Here is a 26,042-nt window from a genome sequence, read left to right as displayed (position 1 = left end):
ATAATGGGAACACTCACTGTACTCCTCTGCCAGAGGGGGCTCCCCATGGAAACTGGGAGACCCAGGGATGAAAACTGGGTACTTGCTCCTATAAGTCAAACACCTTTGTCTTCTTACCATTCTCTCTAAAGATAGCTAACAGTTGGGTGTGGTGGCACCTGTCTTAAATCCCAGCACTCAGGGGACAGAGGCAGGTGGATGAATCTTTGTGAGTTCAAGGCCAGCCTGGTCTACAGAGTGAGTTCCAAGACAACCAGAACTAAACAAACAAAAAACAACCTCCCCAATAAAATAACCAAAAAAAGCAAACATTAACTTCCTTCAAATGGGGAATTACCATAGCACAGTTCTGGGGGGAAGTTGTTTTCCTCTCATGTTTGGACATTTCTGGCTCACACCTGCCACAAAACCCCTTTTTAAGAAAACATAGGGGGCTGGAGAGATGGCTCAGAGGTTAAGAGCACTGGCTACTCTTCCAGAGGTCATGATTTCAATTCCCAGCAACCACATGGTGGCTCACAACCATCTGTAATAAGATCTGCAGACTTGCAGGAAGAACACTCTATATATAATAAATAAACAAATCTTTAAAAAAAAAAACAGAAAGAAATGTAGGGGTCTGGGAAGATGGCTTAGCAGTTAAGAGCACTGAATCTACTTGCAGAGGACCTAGGTTCTATTCCCAGCACCCACAGGGCAGCTCACAACTGCCTGTAACTCCAGTTCCGGAGGGTCTGACACCTTCTTTTGGCCACCATGGGCACCAGACACCCAAATGCTGCACAGACACACATACGGCAAACACCCATGCACATAAAATCAAAATAAATCTTAAAAAAATGAAACAAAACTCTTAAGAAAATGGGATGGAATTGTTTTGATACAACAGGCCTACTCTAGCTTGGGTCAACCGTGTTGGAACCAGAACAGCCAAGTCCCATTAGCTTTACTATTTGGGGAAACAAAGCCACATTCCATCCCATGGTTCCCCCAACACAGAGCCCGGGCACAGACTCACCTGCTATTTCTAGCTGCCAGCTCCTCCCGCATCTTCTTAATGTCACTCTTGCATTTTTCGATCTCCACCACTTTAAGTCCTTCCACTGGTGACAAAGAGACACAGATGGCGTCACCAGAAACAATAGCAGAGATCTAGCGAGGCTGGTAGCCGAGGGTCTCAGGAGGATGCTGGCTCACAGCAGGGGCTTCCATGCCTTCCCATGCTACTGAAATGTGGGGTTCTTTCACCTCCCCAGCAGTCAAGAAACAAACAGGCAATGTCAGGGAAGAGCAGGGTAAAACTCAGTCACATTCTCAGGGTCCCAGCTAACTGGTGAGTGTACCTGCCAACAAGTTACTATCCAAGATGTTCCCTTGGAAATTCTGGGAATGCCTGGAAATGCTGCCCGGAGCTGGGTTCTTAAATGACTTGTTTTTATTTTATGTACATTGGTGTTTTGTCTGCATGTATGTCTGTGTGAGGGTGCCAGATTTGCTGGAATTGGAGTTACAGACAGTTGTGAGCTGTCATGTGGGTGCTGGGAATTGAACCCTGGTTCTCTGGAAGAGCAGCCAGTGCTTTTAACCTCTGAGCCATCTCTCCAGCCCCTCAAATCTGGGTTCTTGAGGAGGAAAAGAAATTATATCTTTTATTTTATGACCACACCTCAGTTTTTGGTCAAAGGACGGTGCCCACCATGTCAGTGTTGTCCCTTTCTCACTGAGCTGGGCTCTGAATAACTGTTAAACACACAGCATGATCCGTTCTAGAGGAAAAACGGCGATTCTGGGAGTTGGTGGGTTCCTAACAATTCCTCCCACCCAGAAAGAGGAGCCACAGCTCAGGTGTCTGTGCAAAGGCACCTGGTGTGACACAGCCTCCTTCTGGACATTCCAGAACTTTCCCAAGTAGTAGCCAAGCTGGGATAGGGCTCCACAGGGACACTGCCTATTCAGCTTTGGTGACTTATTTCTGGGCCAGGGAAACTTCTGCCCCTCCCATATGAGGTTGGTAGGAGGCTGTGCAGACCAAAATGAAGGCCTCTGGTATCAGTGGTTGGGTTCAGGTTGGTAGCAGCCTGGGAACAAGTCTGGGTAGCAGATGTGGGGGTGGCAAGGCACACAGAGGTTAGGCACGTTCCACTCAAGTCACCCCTCCTTTGGAGTGAGGTTCTTCACACTTTCTTGTATCACTGGTACCCAAAGATGTTGATGAAGGCCATGGAGCAATGTTCTAAGGACAGGTGCTCAGGCATCCCTGGGGTTCCCTAGGGATGGGTTCAGTGTGGCCACTGCGGCCTTGTTTAGACATCCTGGTTGCATTTTGCATTTTGCAGGCTGAGAGCATGCCCCTGGAACATAGGTCCAAGGAGAGATGTCCCATAGTCCCAACTTGCCATGTGGGTTTGAGACAAAGCTACCACAGACTAGCTCAAACGTGCAATCCCCCTGCACGTTTGTAAGTTGGTTTGTAAGTAGTTGGGGTTACAGGTGTGACCTACTCCTGGGATTCTGCAGTGCACTGCAGGCCCTATTCCAGTCTTTCCATCACCGCATTCTGGAGAATGAAGCCTATTCCAGAGGGCAGGTGCTCCACACTGAGAGGCCTTCACAGACAATGGTGGGAGCCTGCTGGACTCTAGCCTGGCCCAATTTTCATCTATTAGGGACCCCTTGTCCCCTCCCAAACTTGACATACAGGTAGGTACAAATACCCCAAGCTGAAGCAGAGGTCCCTCTGAACCATTTAACCTTGCCAGGGTCCCTGTGACACAATCAACATAGACTTGCTGACATGCAGAGTTACCTTGCTTTGAAACCTTGGGAAGTGTATGTGGATTTCCAAAAACAAAAAACAAAAAAAGTTATGTGTATGCATGTTTTGTCTGCATGGGTGTCTCTGCATCACCTAAGTGCAATGCCTGAGGAGGCGGAAGAGAATGCTGAATCCCCCTGGAACTGGAGTTAAGGCAGTTGTGCGCGGCCATGGGGGTGGGTGCTGGGAATCAAACCCAGATCCACTGGAATTGCAAGCAGTGCCCTTAATCACTGAGGCCTCTTTGCAGCTCCAACTTCAGAAGGGGTTTCTGTGGGCTCTATACCTTGTTGCCTCCCAGTGAAAAGATGCAAGAGTGACTTCCTGAGAGAGGCGGCGGCTCTGGCTCTAGAAAAGAGCCAAAGCAGTAGCCAAGGTGGTTTTCACCTTCTTCCACATTAAGACCCCACAGGATGGGGGTGGGGTGGGGTACATGTTCTCTCCTGGCTGCCAAGGGAAGACTTCCCCACTCAAAGGCAGGGGGCAGAGAGTTGCTTCTCAGTGCTTTTTCCTGAGGCTGCTCTGAAGGTTTGCCTTAGGCACACTTCCTGAGCCACAAGGGAAGGCTGGCTTGGTTCAGTTCAGTATGGAAATTCGGGATTGTTTGCATGCCTGTGCTCAACTCTGCCCCTGGGGGGTCAACTCTGGCTGTGGCCCACACTAGTGTTTAGGTCTTGGTTCAGGTCCAGGGCACGGGTACAAAGGGTGAAAGGAGCAAGGCTGCCCTGTGCCCCCACCCCCAGCACACACACCAGGAAGGAAGTGAACAGCTCCAGGCAGGATAGGAGGCAAGGGCCAGGCTGTTCCATGGCTACGAAATCACCTTTGACCCACCAGTAATCCCAGACTCCTTTTAAAAGCTAAACATTGACACAGAAAGGGAGAAAAGCACTGGAAGTCACGGAGGAGAAACGTGTATTTGGTTTAAGGTCAAAGGGCAAGCAGGAAATTCCATTCATGGCCAGGTCAGCACAGTGTGGGGGTTTACAGGTGGCCATGCTAGCTGGAAGTCCCTCACCCCGAGACACAGGTAACAGCTAATGACAGCCAAATGAAGCTTCCCGTGTAAACATGCCCGTGAGTGCGTTTGTCCGTGTCTTTATGTACATGTTTGTGCATGGTTCTGTGTCTGTATGGAGCAGTGACTTGAGTTGTGCTCCTGACAGCCACCCAGGGCCAGGACCATCTGGGTTGGACAATTCCCTGTGTCCTGTTCAGGACGGAGGTCTGACTGTAGGCCCCTGCTCAAACCTTCCACCCTGTCTCCCCTATTTGCATCTTCAGAATGAGGAACTAAGTATGTGCACTTGAAATTCAAAGTCCCTGGGGATCAGCATGGGTGACATTCCTGGCTACGCCCATGCTAGGTCTCTTGAGACTCGGAAGTGGTCAGCTAAGAGGGCCAGGAATAGATGAGGCCAGAGCCAGCTGGATTGCAATGGCAGAGAGCCTGGGCATACAAGGCCACTCCTGGGGATGGGGTACAAGAAGACACGGGGCTGCCAGGAAGTGAGACCTACAGTTGGGGACCTGGGACGGAAGAGGCAACAGAAAGAAGAGGATGTTGCTAGATGAGTGGAAGACGAGGAGGCACCTGCTGTGTGTGGCAGTCATAAGCCAAATGGTGCTTTCTGTATCTGTTGATGTGGATGGTGGCCTGGCAGCAAACTCCTTCCATGGTCTGCTGCTAAAGCCCTTCTCATTGTTTAGGGAGTCCAGTACTCCACACGTCTTGGCAGGAGACTAAGCTGGTCTCCCATGACAAAGATGGGAACGATGAATGTTCACTGTAGTGGGTTGAACTGTGTGTTGCAGATCATGTGTTCCCACCCTAAACCCTGGATCCTGTGAGTGGGGCTTGATTTAGACGAAAGAACCTCGACAGATATTAGATAGAGAACTTGAGACGGGACCATCTTTGATTCAAATAGAGGTGTTTTCACGAGAAACAGACAGGGTGTACTGAGATATGGTGGCTGTCAGGAGGGAACCACATGAAGGCAGAGGCAGGCTGCAGCCACAGAGTAATCCCAGCCGAGGAGCGGCAAGGGTGGCTGCTAACCACCAGCCTCCAGAGTCAGCCTGGAGCTGACTCTCCCTCAGATCCCAGAGGAGCCAACCCTGCTGACACTTTCTGAGCCAGAGCTTCCAGCTCCCAGAAGGCGCTGCTGTGATTTACACCTTCAGTGTGCAAAACTTGGTTGAGGTGGCCACGGGAGTACACTCTCCTACTCTGGCTGTCCTTCGGGAGCCTTTGGACCAGCTCCACGCAGGTTTTGAACCTGGTGCCAGTGGTAGCAATGGCAGTGAGGACAGTGGAGATCCAAATGGGAGAGATGCCAGAGAGGTGAAGAGGATGGTGATGGCGGTGGCAGTATCAGGCTGCACCACACCACACGCTCTAGGAGAGTGGTGGGCTCCACAAGGCCCCTACGGGGGAAAACCGTCTTCTGTTCGGAGCAGCCACGGTGGCAAGAAGAAGCTTTCCAGGGAGCTGCCCCATCCCCACCCCCAGACAGGTGTGCAGGAGGACCATGCCTCCCTAACAGAAGGTGGCAAGGACTCCAGACACTGGTCTTTTGTGTGTGTGTGTGTGTGTGTGTGTGTGTGTGTGTGTGTGTGTGTGTGTGTGTCTCATTTGCTGAATGAACTGGAGTGATCATTAACTGTTCCATGGCTCCTTGTCATGCCAGGCAAGACAAGATAGTCTTGAGGACTCAGAGACCAGTTCACTTGGGAAAAGCCAACACACTCTGAGAAGTACACATGAGATGGTGGGACTGTGTCCCAGCTTATCCCAGTGAGCCAGGTCTTGCAATGATAAGAAATTTTTTCTTGAAAAATGAGAAGCAATTAAAAAGCAAGCTACAAAAATAAATAAATAAATAAAAGACATCCACTCAATCTTCCCAAACAGACTCTGCCACATATTCTTTGGGGCTGCTTGCCTCTTAATGGCTTTCTGTTTGGATTTTGTTTACTCTGTCCAAGTTAATAAATTAGGTGCCCATGTATTGCCAGGCTGGGCCTGACAGTGACAGAGAGCCTGGCTGTGAGGCTGAGGGTGGAATGCAGGATCTGCAGGCCTATGGCATGTAAGCATTGATCCTGCCATCGATCCCTTCACTACAGGTGAGGTGACTCAAAGCTATTTGCCTCCCCAAATCTGGCTTCTTGGAAACTGAATGGAGACTGGACCGGGCTCTTGCTCACAGGCAGAGTTTCTGCTTTCCTTTAGTAGAGGCTAAACACAGACATCCAGATGTCATACACATCACATATTCCAAACTCTGCAGAAGCAAGCTGCATAGAGGTCGGTGTCAAGAGACGATTCCTCCCCCATGTAGTCAGGCACAGAGCTGGAGCCCTGGCAGAGGCTCTGCTGGGCCAGACGGAGACCATGTGGGTTTTTACTCTGTGTTCTGTGCACAGGCAAAGCTTTGTACAAGCTGCTTTTCATAGAAATGTGTGCTTAGATCTGTCCTTGTCTAGCCTTTGTCAGTATCAAAGTGGCACACAAAGAAAGGATGCGTTTGCCATTGGTACTAACCTGCTTGAGATTTTAAGCAGCTAATTCTGACGGAGGTTAAAAGGCATAAGTGGAAAGAGGGAAAGAAACAAAATCCACTCACGTTCCACTCGTTTCTCCAGCACGGCTAGGTGGTTTGCAACTTCTGCTTTCAACTCGTTGATCTTAAATGCTCTGGGGGGAAATGTGGGGAGAAAAGATAAAACATGACCCGGGCCAGCAAACATTTATGGGTCTCTACCTGAGGTGAAGTCTCCAAGGAGGCTAGAGGGGAGAGCAAGATGACAGGAGGTGCTTTTAAAGAAGGAATACTGTCTCTGGGTCTAGCATCTTTACTACTCTGGGATCTCTCTGCAGACTTAAGTTAGGTTGACCAAAGTCTGCACCCAGTCCTGCCCAGCACGGGCAGTTCTGGAGTGTTGTCATGCTCCCTGGTGGTTCAAAGGTGGTATAAGATACTATACAGAAATCACTTTGGGAAAATGACAATACTCACATAGAATTAGTAGGGTGTCAATGAGTGAAAAGGAAGACCCCTCACCCCCACCCACAGGGCATATTAGTGGAAAGCACTCATTTGTAAAAGGGTGTTTTGCAGGCATCTCCAAGTCTTGGAAGAATAAGGGGCAGGTGGATCCACCACCCCCAGAACTCATAATCCACAAGCAGCCACTGGACACAGTTTTGGGGATAAGATGAAGGTTTGCTAGAATGTGCCGGGCTACCTACAGAAGCTACAGAGAGCTGACTATGGCTAGGGCCAGCTCCCACAAGCCTGGAAAGTGCATACACAGAGGATACGGTACCTGGAGAACTGCTCTGCCACCTGGGCCAGCACACCCTGGATGAGTTCTTCTCTTTCTATAAACCAAAGAAGAGAGAGCGATGCAGTACAGGCTGGGAGGAAGGACAAACGGAGGCAGGCAGGTCACCAAGGGTACAATCTCTGTGTGAGCTGCAGGTATTACCACGAAGGATGCTTGGCCTGTCAGTCATGGGGAGCAGGGCCTCCCTGAAGGTTTTTCCTCTTCTGTGCTGCCTGTTCTTACTGGTTCCTTGTCAGTGCCCAGGCTGATGTTCTCCAGGTATCGCCACAGCTAGATAAGGCAGGCCGGCCTGGGGGCTCTAAATATGGGTAGCTTTCTCTTAGTGCTCATTTTATGGAGACAATTACAATGACAGAGTGGGGTCAATGCACTGCTGGAGAGAAAACATAGTGTTCTCAGGATGGGCCCGTGGAGAGGAAGCAGGCTGGGTGGAGCAGGCCTGGCCTCTTGTTGCCTGCCCTGTAAAACTGGGTTGGGTGGCTGGTTTTACAAGGTCCAGGTCCCAGGATGATCATAACTTGCTTCTTTCCTATTTCCTGACCAGCCCAAATGCTGAGACTTATGGGAGGGTGCAGATGGCCATGCCACTATCCTCAATAGTGATTCTGTCTGTGCTCTTGAGAAAGGGGAGACCTTTTTGTCCCAGTTAACCATTCGTCCATGACCCCCAAATCAGAGACCCTATAAAGGAATTCATAGACTATTCTACAGTGGCCCGGTGCTTAACTAGCCCCAGCAACCAAAACAAAGCAAACCAAACCAGCACAGCCAGGAAAATACTTCAGTTATTTAGTCCGTCGACAGAACTCAAAAGCTAAGGATGTCCCCATGTTTCCATCCAGCATCTGTTTTCCAGTAAGTGATCGAGAACACACACAAAAGATAGGTGCCGCAGTGTCATTTAACATGGTGAGAATCAGCACAGCCTGTCTGTGTGTGGTGGCGACACATGCTTATGGAAGTCAGAGGACAGTTTGTGGGAGTGAGGTCTCTCATTCCATTGTGTGGATTTGGGGGGACCAAACTCAGGTGGCCAGGCTTGGCAGCAAACACCTTTAACTGCTGAGCCATCTTGTGGACCTCAGGATCTGTTAGGTTAAATATGATGAATCTGTAATGTAGATTCATATTCTACTATGGATAATAATTTCAGCTCAGCGTGACTTTATATCTATGCACATGGGAGGTGGGGCAGAAGTTAGAGGGTCAGGCGGTCAAGAAGAACAAGCTCAAGGTCAGCTTTAAACTGTACAGAGAGATCCTGTCTAAAGTGGAAAAAAGAGGAGTAAAGAAATAGTCTCTTAAAATGCTCATGTCTGGGAGGCAGAGGCAGGAGGATCTCTGTGAGTTCAAGACCAGCTTGGTCTACAAGAACGAGTGCCAGGCCAGGCTCCAAAGCTACACAGCGAAACCCTGCCTCGAAAAAACCAAAATAAACGAATAAATAAATAGATAGATCAATAAGTATTTTTTAAAAATTCAAATCAAAACAAAACCCAAGCAGAGAAGTTAACATCTGTTGTTAGACATTAAAAATGACTTTTGAGAGGCTGAAGAAATCTCTCAGTGTAAAGAGTACTGGCTGCTTTTGCAGAGGACCTGGGTTTGATTCCCAGCACCCATACAGAGGTTCACAGTCCCAAGGGATCCAGTGTCCCTTCTGACCTCCATGGGTACCAGGTATGTACACAGTACACAGTACACCGTACACAGACATATGTTCAAGTCAAACACACGTATGCGTAAAATATATAAATCTAAAAAGCTCTTTTTCAAATGGTGTTTCAAACAGTAACACAGAATGATCCTAATTTTCCAACATGTCGGGAGGGAACCTTCCAGAACACCAACAGCAGTTATCTTTTGCCTGTAAGATTCCATTTCCCTATTTTTGCTTCCTCAGAGGATCTTCATTTTCTACCATGAACATATTTTAATTATGTAATGGTAAAAACGTTGTTCTGCTCCCCCCACCCCGCCCCCACTTCCGTCACATCTTGGTCACTTGTACTCAGCCCAAGAAACAGAACATTGCTGGTACCCTAGAAGTCTCCTTGGCCTCCCTTGATTCCCTTCCCTCCACAGGCCACTTGAGCTCGAAGCAGATGCCAGCTCACAGGCTTCCAACTTCACAGGATGCAGGTGTGCTGGGTGCGTCCTGTATCTAACTCCCGTGATAGTCTACAGGTAAGATTGGTTTGCAGCGGTGCCTGTATCTCAGACCTGTGATGCTAGGGCACTGTTACCAGGCTAAAGCCACTGAAAACTCCAAAATTAGCAATTTAGTTCATCAGCGGTGTGAGTACTGTTTCAAGCAGCATGTGGCTAGGTGACCCTGTGCTGGTACAGACAGATGGCACTCAGGTCACTTAAGGAAGTCCTGAGGTTGGTACTGGGTGGTGTCGCCCACTGTGTGAGCCCAGGAGGATGTGTTCAAGTTTGGACATAGCGTGTCATCTCTTCGTCTTCAACAACAAGCTGCTTTAACACTCCTTGTGGATGTTCAACATGGCAGGAACAGTAGCCTGATTCACTTTACTTCCTGGCGTTTCTGCTCCTTTCTCCCTTTCTTTGGGCAGGATTTTGCTATGGAGCCCAGGTTGGCCTCTAACTTGGGTTATCTTTATGGTTCAGCCTCCTACATGCCTAGCCTGGGTTTGATTCCCAGCATCCATTTGGAGGCTAACAGTCCCAGGGGACCCAATGCCTCTCTGACCTCCATGGGTACTGGATATGCACACAGTACACAGACATATGTTCAAGTCAAACACTCATACACATTAAATAAATAAATCTTCCCTCCCTCCTTCCTAAAATATACTTGCTAGTGTTTGTTCACTGTACACAATAAAAAACAACAACAACAACAATAAAAAAAAAAAACCAAAAAAGAATGAATCAATTTGGATCAACCTCTTAAGCCCTTGATGCTTCCCTACCTGTAGGAAATCCTTCTGGTTTCACGTGACCTTACACTCACTGCAAATTCACTCCTGAGCAGGTTCAGTCACCCCAACCCAGCTTCCGGTTGTCTGATTCCCATGTACCCAGGTGTCGGTCCAGATGTCTGCCTTCAACCACTTCCTCCTGGTGACCACCTCCCTATGGACAGCTGGATACAGCCTCTCCCTGACTCACCCTGCTGTCCTCACACCCTGCACCCGGCAGCCCTATGCCACAGTAACCATCTCACCATCACCAATTAAAGCTCCCCCTGAGGAACCTCACAGGGTAATTCTCAGGACACAATAAAGGCATTAGCCTACTGGTCACCTTCTGTCTTTGCCCTTGTGCTCCTGGCCTCTCTGTGTGGCCTACAGGCCACCTGTCTATCACCAGGCCTATAAGAAATGACATCTTTATTTCAAGCTTGTGTCTCCTAATCACTCAAAGGGTGAACTCTACCTAAGACCCCGAACTACCACACTTTCAAATAAATGGGTGGAGATAACATACGGCCGCCTGACTTCACGTCCTGTAAGGAGAAAAGTCACTTTTCATGGTATGTCTTAGAAGTCCAACTCAAAGTGTCAGTCACAGAGTCACAGTTGAATGGCTCGTGGGTCTAACGACTGGCCTTCTGAGAGGCCTGCACCCACCAGGGAAGAGAAATGGCCTCCACTGGCAGGGCCTTGGGGAGCTTTCAGCTTTGTGCAGTGTGTTCTTAGTTTACTTATCATAAAATATTTAGAAAAAGTAATAGTTTGGATTAACTCAAGTTGCTGATCTCTAAGTAGTCATATAAATTCAGAAGTCATCAAACAATCAGTATTGTGTGTGTGTGTGTGAGTGTGCGTGAGTGTATGTGTGAATGTGTGTGTGAGTGTGTGTGTGTGTCTCTGTGTGTGGTGTGTGTTAGTATATGCACGTGTGTGAGTGTGTGTATATGTGAGTGTGTGAGTGTGTGCGTATGTGTGTGTGGGTGTGCACCCCCATGAATGCCATGTTACACCTGTGTAGATTAGAGGACAACATGCAGGAGTTAGTTCTTGCCTTCTACTGTGTGGGTCCTGGGTTTCCAACTTAGGTGGCAGCAAGAGCTCTAACCTGCTGAGCCACTGTGCACATTTCTAATCAACTCATGGGCAAAAGAGGAAGTTTCAAGAAAAAAAAAGTTAAAAAGATGTTGAATTTCATGCAAACGAAAACAAGGTTCTGCTGTGGGACACAGCTGAGAAGGAAATGGAGCGCTGCATGCTGTCAGAGGGAAAAACTCCACAGGATAACTAGCCTGGGATCCCATTGTGAGGACTCACAGACAAAGCAAAGCCACAGCAGAAGGAAGGGAGGAAACAGGAAAGAGTAGGAAACAGAAACAACGAGAAGAGAAAGCAGAGAGATAGAAAGCCAACCACACAGACAAATTAATGAAAGACCTAGCTCTTTGAGAAGGCCAACAAACATCCGGATGGTGGTGGCGCACGCCTTTAATCCGAGCACTCGGGAGGCAGAGGCAGGAGGATCTCTGTGAGTTCGAGACCAGCCTGGTCTACAGAGAGAGTTCTAGGATAGCTCCGAAGCTACAGAGAAACCCTGTCTCAAAAAACTGGAAAACAAAAACTGAACCACAACTCATCCAGGATGAAGCAATTTGAACAGCTTATAACTATAAAGGAAAGTGGATTTAAAATTTAAAAGCCCCCACTCCCAATAAATCTCCAGTTCTGAATGGTTTCCCTACAGAATTCACTCAGGTAGTTATAGAGTCCACACGATTCTAAATTTCTCTTGCGAAAACAGAAGGAAGGGAACAGCTCTCTATCATTTTGCAGAGCTGCCATCAGAGTCTGATACCAAATTCCACAAAGGCAACAGCAGCAGAGACAGCCATAACCAACAACATCCTTCGTGAACACTGACACAAACTCAGTCAGAAACAAACAAACAAACAAACAAAAAAGTTTAAAAACACATTCGGCAATATAGAAAAGAGAACCTTATGTTAGGGCCAAATGGGATTTGCTCCAGGAATGTAAGTTTGGTCCAATGTTTAAGAACCAGTCAATGTAATCTACATTGGAAGCACACAGAAGAAAAATCCTGCAATCCTGTCAATTAAGTCACAGAAACCATCTGACAAAAATCAACACACATTTAAGATGAAATTCTCAGAAAAACAGAAGTAGAGAGGAACTTCTTTAAGCATTAATAGGGACTGGACAGATGGCTCTGCAGGTAAGAGCACTGGCTGCTTGTCCAAAGGATGTGGATTTGGTTCCTGCATGGAGGCCTACAATCAACGGTAACTTTAGTCCCATGAGATCTAATGCCCCCTTCTGGCCTCTGTGAGCACTGCATGTACATGGTGTATACTCATGAATGCAGCTACAGCACCCTTACACACAAAATGATAAAAGCATTAACATTATAAAAGCATTAACAAACTCTCCAGTTACAGGTGTGACAAGGCAGGATAGACTTCTCATTGACTTAATGCTGGAAGCTCAAGCTAGTGCAATAAGGCAAGGCTAAGAAACAAAAAAGGACACAGGTCAGAACGGAAGAAATAAATCAGCAGCCCTGATTATGTTTGGCAAGACTGTCTACACAGAACATTCCAAGGAATCTACAAATAAACACCCTCTCCTAGAGCTAACAAGTGAATTTAACAAGGTCATAAGATACACACACAGGGGCTGGAGAGATGGCTCAGAGGTTAAGAGCACTGACTGCTCTTCCAGAGGACCTGGGTTCAATTCCCAGCAGCCACGTGGTGGCTCACAACCATCTACAATTCAGTCTGGTGCCCTCTTCTGGCACATAGGCAGAATGCTGTATATGTGATAAATAAATAAATCTTAAAAAAAGATACACACATAATAACATGTAATAGTCATGTTAAAAATGCAATGCCATTGATAGTCACCCAGAAATGTCCCACAGCTCAGGTAGAAACTTAAGAAAAACATATGCAGAATTTGTATGCTCAAAACTCCAAAATGTTACTGAAAAAAATATGTAAATAAATAGTAGGTAGCTCATGTTGATGACTTAGTGAATTTGACACAGCAAAGATGCCAATTCTCCCTAAACTGCTCTACAGGCTTAAGGAGATTCCTGTCAAAAATCACTGCAAACTCTTTTGTAGCAATAGACAAGATTATTCCACAGGTGAAAAACTAATGCAAAACAAGCAGCCATGCTATAAACCATAACACACAGGGGCAAAACCAGCAGAGTGCCGGGGAAGTCAGAGAGTTCTTAGATGTGACGCCCAAACACACAGGGGAAACTGCTAAGCCATTTGTCAAAATGAATCATTGCTGTAAGAAGACCCATGTTAAGGGGATAAAAAGGCAGCCTGAAGCCACACTCCAGGCGGCTACATGCTCAGGGGAGATTGGCCAACACAAATCTGCGCGCGCGTGTGTGTGTGTGTGTGTGTGTGTGTGTGTGTGTGTGTGTGTGTGTATGTATGTGTGTTTTAAGAGAGAAAGAACACGAAGTTGAGTGGGTGGCTGGGGATCTGGAAATAGCTAGTGGAAGGGAAACAATAAGATCAGGATATATTTTATAAAAAAAATTAAAAAATAAAAAATCATTAATGTAGCCAGGCGTTGGTGGCACACACCTTTAATCCCAGCACATGGGAGGCAGAGGCAGGCAGATCTCTGTGAGTTTGAGGCCAGCCTGGTCTCCAGAGCTACACAGAGAAACCCTGTCTCAAAAAACAAAAAAACAACAACAAAAAAATCATTAATGTAAGTTTAAATAAGTCATGCCACCTGCCCCCCCCAAAAAAAAGAGAAAAGACAAACTGTAGCTCAGGAGAAAATATTTGCTAATGGTGTACCTGACAATGATCTGCATATAATGTGTGCAGAAAAGCTGTCAAAACCCAACAGCAGAAAACAACTCAATTTGAAAACAGGCAAGAGGTGACCCACGACTGACTGTGTGCAGATGAGTGTGAGCATGAGAACTATCCGCCATTCAGTCACTAGGAAACACAAATCAAAATGCTTATCCTAGGATCAAAAAGACTGACCACACCCATGGCTGGGGAGGACCAACCCTGGGCCACTCACGGCCATGGAGATTCTGTGGAAAAGGTTGGCAGCAGCTGACCTTCCAGACACAAGGAGCAAAGTCTACGTTCCCATAATCACCTGTGCGCTAACAGCATGACTGGAAATGGTCCCAATATGGAAACAAGCCAGACATCCTCAAGGGTGGATGGATAAATGAACCACGCTCTTCCAATGACCGGCAGCACTAGGCGGCCATAAAAAGAGCCACTTGGATGGACCACCAGGAACCCTGGTACCCAGTGAAGCAGTTAATCCCCCAAATTGCTTGTATGACAGCGTTTATTCAATCCTCTAAGGGACAAAATTAGAATTCTGATGATCTCAGATTAATGTCAGGCAGGGGTCAAGGAGGGTTGAGTTCAGAAGGGGTAGGATGGAGGAGGGGCCCGTAGCTGGCTGGTCACTGTGCTGCAGTTATGTGAGCTGCCCCTGAATCTGAACTGACCTCCGAGCCAGTTCAGAGTGAATAAAAAAAAAAAAAAAGGAAGGCAGGAGAGATGGCTCAGAGAGAAAGAAAACATAGCGGTCTGGGATTTGGTTCCCAGCTCCCACAAGGTAGCTCACAACTACACTAACACCAGTTCCAGGGGGATCTGATGCCCTCTTCTGGCCTTCTTGGGCATAGCGCATACATGTGGCACATAGATAGTCATGCAGGCCATAGTCACACACATAATAGAAAGATAAGTAACTTGAAAAAGTTAAGGAAGAGCTGTCCTTTGGATTTGGGGGATGGAATTTCTTGGGTCTCCAAGCATACTTGAATTTGATTCCCAGGAGAATCAAATCAGGACACAGTGGCATGGGTCAAGGCTAAACCTTAGCCCATGTATATATAATCCATGCCAGTGTCTCTGGGGTTCTTAGAAATGGCTCAGAAACAAAGTGAGTGGCACACCCGCTGGGGCCACGGTCAGGCCGTGGCATTCACTCTGTACATACAACTCAGCACAAAGAGCTCACTGGAACATTTATATGGAGTGCAAAGAATGAATTCTTTTCCAAGAAAAAGGAAAAAAAAAATCCTGTGTAATACAGCCAGCCACCTACGTGTCCGTAAACACAACCCTGGTCTGGAAGCTGTGAGTGCTTTTTCAGGGATCCCTGCATCGCGCTGTTTTCTCCCAGTGCACTGCAGAACTTGAAAGCAATCAGAGAACATGTGCAGAATCCTCGGGCAGTGTGTGGCCTGTGGTGAAAGCCACTGCCTTTGCTCCTGTCCCTGCTGCAGCCTTACTGTCCCTCGGTCACTAAGGCTGGCTGGCAGCCAAGGTTTGTCCCAAACATTGCTTGTGCCTTGCGCTTCCCTGATACGTCACAATCTTTGGGACAACGAGATGCTTAGGAAACCCCCATCAACCTGGGCAGCCTGGGTCTGCCTGCCATGTCTTCAAAGAGCTCTTTCCCATCGTAATTACAGGTGCAGCTCAGCACAGATTAAGGGTGCGACATTTCCACATTGTCACACATCACGATTTGGTCACACTCATCCCTCTTGTCTCCACCCCATCCCTTCTGTTTCCCCTAATAATACTTTCTTTTACTGCCCTGTCATCTTTTGAAAAGATTTTTGGTTCCCATGTGAGAAGAAGCATTTATTATTTCTCTTTATCCCCCAGGGGGCAACAGTGTCCATGTGTCAAGTGTCTGTCATTCCCAACCCGGGAGCAAAGCCATGCTCACCCTGCCAGAGAAATTCAGTACCACAGGTGACACCTATCGCCATTTCCTAGGCCGCATGGCGCACACACACTGACTGTTAGAAGGTTAAGCACACCAAGCATTTTGTTTTGAAGATGTCTTAGTAGCTCCGAGTAAAGTCAGCAGTAGCCAAGAATGCTCCTAAATCAGAGCTTCAGGCACCCGTCATCTCTTTGGTGTTCCTCTGGACCTCAAGGTTTTAAGGAGAGTCTGAGGGGAGGAAACAGTTTCACCAGTGCTTCCCCACGCTGACGGGACCTGCAGGAGAGCAAGCTGACATTCCCAGGCCATTTGTTTTCTAGGGAAACTCCAGGAGCTGAGCAGCATGCTATGCAGAGCACCCACTGGCCCTGTGAGTGTAGGAGAGCTGGTGGGAGCACAGCAGGGAGGACTCCCAGGTACTGACTGCAGCAAAGGTAGCTGCCTTGTATATTTCAAAGACAAGCTTCCTCTAGGCTGAGGAGGCTTATGTGCAGTCTCAGTGGGCCACGAGCTTCCTGCTCGTTGAAGCTTCTGCAGGCTGCTGTGTCTGTAGACTTCCCGAGGCAAGCACCCACAGTAGATGCTGCCGGGATCTGGGGGATCTCACATACAGCGTAGGAGAGCTGAGTTTCATTTTAGGACAGTCTGAGAGGGCCAGCAGGGGTCCAGCTTCAAGAGCACTGGGAAAACACAGAAGTGTCACACCACTGATTTGGATCAGGGAACCCTAGCTCATGCCTGCTTAGCTAGAACAGGGAGGGATTTGGAATAAACCAAACCTCTGTCAATTCTGGAGGAAGTTACTGAGGTGTCAGCTCGAGGTCTCTGGACAGAATTCAGCTGATAGGTACATAGATGCTAGTGGGATGCACGTCCTGCTTGGGTTTCCCCAAGCAGCAGCCCATGCAGAGTCTTAAGTCTGACTCCAAGTTGGGCTACAGGGGGCATTCAAGGAACCTGCCCCTGCCCTGCCCACTTCTTCCAGGAATTGTTTCTGTTTCAGACAATTCCCGACCCTGCCCAGGACTCCTGTCATCCAATGGCAGAAGAACACAAGGATTTGGTTAAAGGGACAGACAGGAAAGTCTGTCCTTCTGTTGTAAGGAGCAATTGCATACTACATGTCCAGGGCTAGCAGGCTGGTGAGACTGGAAGTTCTTCATATAGTAAGCTGAAGAGGGCAGCAGCTCTATCAGGCTTTCCATCCCCCAGTGCCTGAGCTGGTTTGGGCATGGCCCCCCTTCCCTGTCCCAGGCTCCCACATGGCGGTAGAAGGCTGGAGGTGCCAGTATGAGCACCTACGTCTTAGTTCTCATGCTGTAGAAACAGCCTTAGAGCTGGAGGGGCATGAAGAGTGCTGTCACACCCTGTTGGGGAGGCTGAGGCAGGAGGATGGAGAATGGGAGTCTAGCCTGGGTTACTACATAGTGAGAGCCTTTCCAGAACAGAGAGTCAAGCACACACGGCCAAGCCTCACCTCAATGGCTCACACCTCCACTGGGCTAGCCGCTACTCTATTCAGATGGTGCAGTGAGCCATGGGCCACCCTCTGAACCTGAGGCAGCAGATGGGGGGTTCTGAGCCTTCTCCCAGCTGCACCCAGACACTCCCCACTCCCCACAGCTCTGAAAAACTGAAACCAAACTAAGGAACACCTAAACAACAATGACAATTTCTACCACTTTGGGTGGTGGCATCATCGTTGTCAGCACTGCCACCACCACTATCATCACCACATCAGGGAGAAAATAAGCCCTATTCCTTAGACTCAAAGAGGCCACCCTCCCAGAGGCCCCCAAAGACAACGGAATGTGTAGCTATTCTCCCTCTCAGCGCTCCACCCCAACAGAGAGGGCACCGACACACACTCCGCCCTTGCCCTGGGAACCAAGAGGGACTAGACTCACCTCCTGCCCCACTTTTGCTCTCTTTCAGTCACCCTCCAGCCAGTCTGTCTTCAAAACAGCCTGTGAGGACAATCTAAGGCTGGAAGGGTCACTGGGCATTCATTGTTTATGGCCACTATAAAACTGACATTCAGAAGGAGGGGGAGGAGGGGGGAAGACACACTTCCTTTATGACCCGGGAGGACAATAAAGTTATATGATTAACAGTGACCTTGCCTGGCGCTTCTTAAAGTCACAGGTTCTCTGGTTGACCTGCTGGGAAATCACACACTCTCTCAGCAGCTGAAGGGCTGGTAGAGAGCATTTCAGTAATAAGTAAGCAAAAGGTGCCAAGGACTCTGATGGCCTCGAGCCAAACTGCTACGTCTGGTGGTTTGGATCCACAGGCATGGGGTGTGTTCAGAGCGTCGTTCTTGGGGTGGGGATATGGGCCTGTCATGCTCTGTGTGGTCTGTCTGATTTCGGGTGCACAGCCCACTTTCTTTCCCCTGCCCCCCTTCCTTAAGAAGCTGTGCAGAAATGTACACAGTGTTAGCATTCGTAACTGCCAATGCTGGAAGCCACCAAGGTGCTTGCAGCAGGTAGCTGAGGAAGAAACACTGGTATACATGGCTATTGGATGATGCTGAAGAGCCAGGGAAAGGCAGAGAAGGGGCCCCAACTATACAGCGGCAAGTCAAAGGAGCTGGTCTGAAAGGCTATGCTCTATGAGGTTCCAACTACAGAACACTCTAGAAAAGGAAAAACCATGGAGTCAGGAAAGAGGGCTGTGGAGGGATGGAAGGGGCAGTGGAAACGTCACCCTTACTCCTGTTACACCTGTGCTCCCTCCCCCGCCCCCGCCCCTGCTGGCCAGGCTGACTTTGACTCTCAAATGCTAATCTCAGTGATCCCTCTACCTTCAGCTTTCTGAGTAGCTGGGACTACAGGTGCCATCGAACTTCTGGAAGCCTAGGAAGTTAAAGGTATTCCTTAGGAGGCTTTGCTGGGGGTGTGGGGGGCACACGGCGTCATGCATTTACACAGACCAGAGAATGTGCCAAGCCAAGAGGAACCCGTAGTGAACTGTGGACTCTAGTGAGTACCACGTGTCCATCACCGAGCGTGCGGGGAGGGAGTGGGTAGGAACTCTGTGCTTGCATTCAACTTTGTATCAATCTGAAATGTCGTCTGTTTCTTTAAAATAAGTTGAAGGTGTAAATTGCACTGCCTAAAGCAGCGGCTAAAAGCAATAAGGGAAGGAAACAGAGTCTGTCCAGCCAACACGGACAGCAGCAGAAAAGGAAAACCACAAAACCTGAGATCAGCAAAACACAAGCAGCCTCAAGGCCAAGCCTGTATAACTTGTCCGTATGACCACTCCATGGTATGGTTCACTGGAAGGTTTTTATTGCACATACGAGGGAGAGAACTGTCAGAGGCATCTGGAAGAGTCCAGAGCAGGGAGAGAAAGCAGTAGACAGAACATGGCCAGCAGAAGGGGATGAGGGGCGATAAAGACGAAGAGAGAGACCAAGAGAGAGCATAGCTGGAATAGCAGGATTATAAGGAGAGGTGACAAGTTTGCATGAAGTGGAGGAGTTTAGGGTAGGAAACAGGGAGAGAAGAACTGAGAGGAGCCAGGATGCCAGCGTGGACTCTGAAATGTGTAACAGGTCCTTGTGATACTGGGGAAGCTGGGGTTCAGCATGCATTTTGTTAATCTAGCAGGCACCACACCCAGCCATTTGTCCCTTCTGCCAGGGACAAGGGAACTGGCTCCTTTGGTAAAGGAGCAGGGCTTCACAGGTTTCTGAGGAGTGCTGGCTTTTATCTAACTGCCAAAATAAAGGGAAATGGCATTTCCTTTGGACCTGACAAAGTCAACCCTAGCCTCATCAGTGGATGCATAAAATGGAAGTTCAGGACTTCCTGGTCTACAAAGCAAGTTCCAGGCCAACCAGGGCTACACAGTGAGGCCCTCAGCCAGCCAGCCAGTCAGCCAGCAAAGTAACCTTCCCAGTATATATATTTTTAAAAATTATTTTGTTGGGCTGGAGAGATGGCTCAGACGTTAAGAGCACTGGCTGCTCTTCCAGAGGTCCTGAGTTCAATTCCCAGCAACCACATGGTGGCTCACAACCATCTATGAGATCTGGTGTCCTCTTCTGTCATGCAGGCATATTGTGCAAGCAGAACACTGTGTACATAATAAATAAATCTTTAAAAATTATTTTGTTATTTTGTATGTACGGGTGCTTTACCTGCATGTGTATCTATGCACCCAATGCAAGCAGTACCTCTAGAGGCCAGAAGAGGGCACCACACCCTCTGGGACTGGAGTTAGAGGTGGCTGTGAGCTGATATGTGGATGCTGGGAATTGTACGCAGGTCCTCTCGAAGAACAGCCAGGACTCTTAACCACCGAGCTGTCTCTCCAGCCCCAACAAGACAGATATTAAGGGGTCAAAATTATTGGAATACAAGACCTAAAAGTATTATCTCCCAATACGTGACTGTCTCCATGGCAAATCCGAGACTTTTATTACAAAACAATTACTAAAGAATCAAGCAGTATTCACAAGATATTTCAACATGCATATGTTGTGATTGGGTGTGCAACCAATTATAAATCTTAAAATCTCATTTATAGTAAAACCTAGGAACAAAAAAAAAACATTTAGGAATAATTTTTAAAAAAGATATGCAGAATACCTGTCTTGGAAAAACTTGTCGAGACTACCCAAGGGGAGGGTATCTCACGTTCATGGGTGGGAAGCCTCAATATGTTAGAGTGTCCCCAAAATCTACCAATATGGTGAAAGTATTCATAATCAATGACATAGATCCTTTCTTACATTTTTTTTTGAAATTGATAATGGAGATAATATTCCAGTTACCTAAATCAATCCAAAAGGAAGAGTAAATGTATGAGATTCACCCAGCCTGGTATTGACAGCCCATACTATGTGGCTTGGTACTAGGGTTGATGCTAGGACCACGGGGAAAGGAAAGCTTAGAAAAGGAGCAGATGTGAGGATATGCTTCAGAAGTGAGCCATATTAGAGAGAGAGAGAGAGAGAGAGAGAGAGAGAGAGAGAGAGAGAGAGAGAGACTCATGACCATGGGGGAAAGCAAGATCTGACAGTCTTTGGGGGAGAAGTAGACTTCCCTTTGAAACCTGAGAGGACATGCATAAGGAGAGACAGCTGTCAGTCATAGCACAGGGGAGGGCCTGAAAGGAGCAATGTAATCTTAAGTTCCCCAGAAACAACAAACTTTCTTTACTTTTGCAGGTTTTCAGTCAGTGGCAGGAAGTTCCCTACCTCATGATGTAGCCTGGCCTAGTCACCATTGCCAAGGGGCAGGGGCAGGCACTGGGTAGGATTGTAAACTTACCTTACCGTTACAAGGGAAGAGGGGTTAGGCTTGTTTTTCCCACTAATACCAGAGTGTCCTCCCTAACCAGTGCCAGCAGGGGCTTGCCAGGCCTTTCTCACAAGGGATGGGGCAACACCACACCTGAGTGTCTTAAAGCAACAGGTCAGATCTAACTAATGGTCTAACTAACAGATGAACAGAGCAAGTGCAGAGCCAAGTTTAGAAGGAGATTTGTGCTGAGTAGAAGTCTGTCTCCACAACAGCACCAATGGGTCCCGAGAGGCAGCTGGCTCTCAAGTCTGTCCGTGACAGCCCAGGGGGGGAGGATGAGCGGTGAGCCCTGTGTAAACTGATTTGAAACGGATCACAGCTTAAAACAAAAGCTGAGGCTATCCCTTCTGAAAATGCATCTTGAGAGAAGATGAAGGACGTACTAAACATTTAAAAAAAAAAATGTGTCACTTCCAGTGTCATCCAATTCATCACTGACCTCATTAAGAACATGAAAAGGGTGGTGGTGGTGGCGGGTGGGGTGGAAAATAGAAGCCAGGATCTGAGAAAAAATAGTTACGTGTGACAAATGAAAACCACCCAGATTATAGTTTCCTACAGCAAGCCATAATAAAGCAATAACACAAGCGAGCTCAGAAAGTGGCAAAAGTGCTTAGAACACATTTAACCAAATGTAAAATACATAGAATATATAGATGTAAATATGTAAATATATAAAACATCTATACCACCGAATAGCCTGGGAAACACAAATGGAAACTGCACTGAGAGGCAATGGATCTCATACCTACTTCAGGGTTTCAAAGTTTGAGACCCACAGTGCTGGGTGGCTGTGAGAGGAGGGGCTGATCACGGGTGCTATTGTGACAACAAACAACTGAGCTGCATCTGCCCAGAGAGGTCACTTCCTCATGCGCTCACCTCCCTTCTTTGCCTCAGTTTCCCCTCCCTCCAAGGACTTCAGATAATGCTATGGAGCCCAGTTCCATCTCCAGGCACATGGGAGGATAACCCACTTATGGGGCACACACTCTTGCTCCCAGGCTGTACCCAGGATGCAACGTTAGCAAGCAAGTCCACAGTAAGGCCTTCACAGTGATAACAGTGGCTGAACCCCACATTAGAACTGACCCCACGTCCACCCACAGGGACTTAGAGAGCAAGCATCAAAGGCCTTCGAATCGGACAGGCCTGTAACACTGAGCCAGAGAGTACACACACCAAGGTGGGTGGCACATGGTAAGACTGTGTGCCAGTGGCACCAGGGAGCTGGCAATGCAACCTGGTGACACAGGCAGAGATGGTGTATTCTTATGGTGTGTGTGTGGGTTGACCTGGAGGCAGCACCCAGGGAGTTTTCAAGATTGATGGGAGTATCTGTCTTGACTGGGTGATGGCTGTCATACGGCACCTGTCCAGCCTTTACCTAATTCCTCACACGACAGGCACCTTTTGAAACTGCGCAGTCAGGTTAGACCTGGCTGAGCTCTGTGTTCTGCTGGACCTCAGGAGCATCTTGGTTGGCACAGAGGATGGTTGGACCATGCATGGCCCCGAAGCACTGAGCAGTGTTCAGATGCCAGTGCTGCTGTTCTTCACCAAAGGAAACCCTGCTGTCAGGGCACGAATTCTGGAGGCCTCTGCCCTGCTGCGTGCCACCCACGTCCCTGGCAGTGGCATGCTGCTAGCAGCCCTAGCTGGCTAGGCTGCCCGAGGAGAAGTGTGAGCATGCAATTCCAGGGACAGTTATTTTGCATTTTATACTCTGTACCCCATTTGTCTTCAAAAATAATGCAGGCGAAGATGACTAAAGCTTTGCTTATGAAGCTTAAAAGCCTTAATGCTTTGGGCTGAAGCTGCACTAAATATAGAAAATATTATCAAGAAGCATTATTACTGCTCACAAACAACACATCTGTGCTCAAACTCTAAGCAGTAAACTTGGCTTCCGAGCGAAATCAGAGCCCACACAACATGTGTTGGTTTGGCCCCGAGGGAGCGTCCCTGATCCATTAAAATCCTGCCTTTTTGTAGAGACAAGGTTTTGCCCATTGGACAATGCCCTTGGGGTTACTTAAAATGATAGCTACCATTTATTGAGCATTGCTAAGTGGCAGGCCCTGGCTAAGAAGCATTTTGCATAAATTACATCATTTACCCTCCGAAGAACCCTGCTGAGGTGTCTATTTTAATTCCTATTCTGCACAGGAAATGGAGGCTCACAGGGCGAGGTAGCTTTCCTAAGGCCACTTCACCCAGGTCGCAGATGACTGCAGCTTTGTTGGATGGGCTCTTCATTCTTGGATTCCTATTTTCAAGCCTGAAGCTCTAAGTCAGGGCTCCACAAAAGTGGTCCACAGATCACTGAGGGAGGTTATCCAGGAAGTCCTGGGGTCGGGGGAGGCATATCCATGAGGAAGTGACCACCGTGGAGAGGTGAAGATCAGTGCCCCGGGGTCCCTTTGGGCAACTGCACTGGTGATATCAGAAGACTGTCCTCTGTGAGACAGCTGTCTGGAGTGGTGGCTTTTCCAGCATTCCTGGTCTTCTCTGAACAGAGGAAGCCCTCAGTCAGGGAGGGGGACACAGGGCTGGAGAAGGATGCCACTGGTAAGAACTGCCCGCTGAAGTACAGGCACTTTAAGGTTAGGCCAGCCCTTCACACCAGCATAGCTGCTATGCTTTGTGAACCTTGAGTACCGCTTGCTCTCAGGCCCGGCCCCGCGGGGTTATTAGACGTCTAAAAGGACTGACTGGTTTACTCACTGTATCTCCTAACAGTTCAATGTAGCGTCCACACAAAAATATGCATGAAAATTCATAGCAGTATCTCTCATAATAGATATAAACCCCCAGGTGTGTCCCCTGATGAAAGGGGTCAAAATGTGGCCCACCCGCATGAGGCAGCATCACTCACCCCTAAAAGGCATGGAAGCAGCTTCATGCCACACACACGGCATGTGTGGAACCCAAGCTAACGCAGGACATGCAACCCAAATGCCTGCAGGGGCATACTGAAACACTGGGAATGGCAAATCTGTAGACGAAATGCAGACCAGAGGCTGCCAGGGCCTGGGAAGGGAGGGAGGGGTTCAGAAATGGAGATTCCAGTCCCACAGGCATGGGGCTTCTGTCTGGGGTGATGGAAACATTTGGGGATAAACAGTTGCAATGGATGCACAATGAAACACATGTACGCTGAGCTGCAGGGTTGCTACAGGAAAGCACAATGCAAATCCCTGAGGGTCTCCCTCACCCTGTCTTCTAGGACAGGCATGCACACCGAGCTGGCAGGGTTGCTTCCTTTGGTCCATGTGGGCCTGGCAGAATGCTTGGTCTGGCAGTGCCTGGGGTTCCACGGACAGTCCTGACATCTTCTTGGTGGTACCTTGTGGGCTCTGAGACCTCTGTGAGGTCACTCAGACACTAGGCTAGGCACACCGTGTGTGAGAGTAGGTGCAGGGTGCAGTGTCACTCTCAAGGACACCCACAACACATGTGGCAAGGCACTCATGGACCATTTGACCTGGTCTCCCTGGGTCTCCAGCAAAGGCCTGCCTCTACTCTCCACAAGGAGACAAGTGTGTGCCCATGGTCAGGCTGCCTGTCCCCAGCGGGAATTCTGAGCACTGTCTACCGCTGGCCACCTGTCTCCCAAGCTCTGCCTTCTGTCCTGCTGTATAAACAAGGCCTGGCCTCCCTGTACTCTATCTAGGAGGCAGAGCATTCCAGCCATACCCAGTGGAGCTGGTGGCATGTGCTGATGTAAAGGACTCCATGGGACCTGCCTCAGACAGCTGGACAGCAGGCTGGCAGAGTGTGGCTGCACAGGCCTGTCCTAGGCTCTAGGGGAATGCTGGGAAATGGAGGAGGCCGTGCAGAACCCATGAGCACTCAGCAGGGCCATTTCTGGTTCAGAAATTGACAGACAGTGCCATTCCCAGGTTCAGTATGACTCAATGGTCAACAGCTGCTGTCTTGAGAAGGCTGTGGGCACACAGCTCTTCCAGGGGACACAGCCACTGCAGGACCCATCAGCTTGAGGAAGCCAGGCACATTTTGCTCTGCATCTGGCTCTGGGCAGGAAGTGAAGCAGGACTTTAGCCCCGTGTGACCACTGTGCAGTGGGTATGGTAGCCACAGCTTTGACCTTCATCTGAGGGCAGCTCAGACTATAGGGGAACTGCTTTTCATGGGACCCTATAGTGGTCCTTTCTCTACTGGTCTGAGGTTGCAGGATTGACTGACTATTCTTCTGACATGCATGTCTCTTTTAGACACCAATGTAGCTATTATTCCAACAGGCATGCTGCAATGGGCAGTCAACGGCAACAGTGTGTGTGTGTGTGTGTGTGTGTGTGTGTGTGTGTGTGTGTGTTGCTTCAATAAAACAAAATTGACTGACAATGGAAGGTCTCCCAAAAGAATGGTCACCATGGACATCAAACGGATGAATGAGAGAGCCTGTCCCGCGGCTTCTGTCATAGCTAGTAAAATAACTTTATTTCCCTCATAAAAGGAGATGCCATCTAGAAGCAGGGCTGTCCTCCAGGGCTAGGCCAAAGGATTTCCTCCTTTTCTCTCTTCTTCCTGCCTTCCTTTCTTATTCTCTGGAAGGTCTGTGTGGCCAAGCCTCATCTCATGTTCAAACCATCTCCTTTTCAGCTTCCGGAGCAGCCGGGGAAGCACCAACTTCCATGTTCACAGAGGTTGCCACATCTGCAGAGAGAAGCCCATGAGGCTTCCCTGACTCAACCCTGCAGGGGCTGTTTATGGCTCTAAAGAAGTAAGTCTCTGGGCTCCTGTGGTCAAGACTGGCCTGCTCTTTCTTCTGAAGTCTTGCTAGCTTTTGAGGATGCTCCTCTCTGGGCTGTCTCC

The 26,042-nt window shown here is 48.4% G+C and overlaps 1 protein-coding gene across 1 annotated transcript in view; it reads right to left on the bottom strand.

Annotated features, from left to right (window-relative positions):
• The window catches only part of Pde9a (phosphodiesterase 9A), a 64,360-nt gene that overhangs the window by 23,801 nt on the left and 14,517 nt on the right, over positions 1 to 26,042 (bottom strand). Inside the window, exons 4-6 of the mRNA XM_035451713.1 lie at positions 7,151 to 7,205; positions 6,448 to 6,518; positions 1,019 to 1,103 (exon numbers count right to left, since the gene is read on the bottom strand). Of these exons, the coding sequence (XP_035307604.1) occupies positions 1,019 to 1,103; positions 6,448 to 6,518; positions 7,151 to 7,205 (211 nt within the window). The remainder of the gene's footprint in view (positions 1 to 1,018; positions 1,104 to 6,447; positions 6,519 to 7,150; positions 7,206 to 26,042) is intronic.

Source organism: Cricetulus griseus (genome assembly GCF_003668045.3).
Source record: "Cricetulus griseus strain 17A/GY chromosome 1 unlocalized genomic scaffold, alternate assembly CriGri-PICRH-1.0 chr1_0, whole genome shotgun sequence".
Taxonomy (NCBI): Eukaryota; Metazoa; Chordata; class Mammalia; order Rodentia; family Cricetidae; genus Cricetulus; species Cricetulus griseus.
This window is presented reverse-complemented; position numbering and strand designations above follow the sequence as displayed.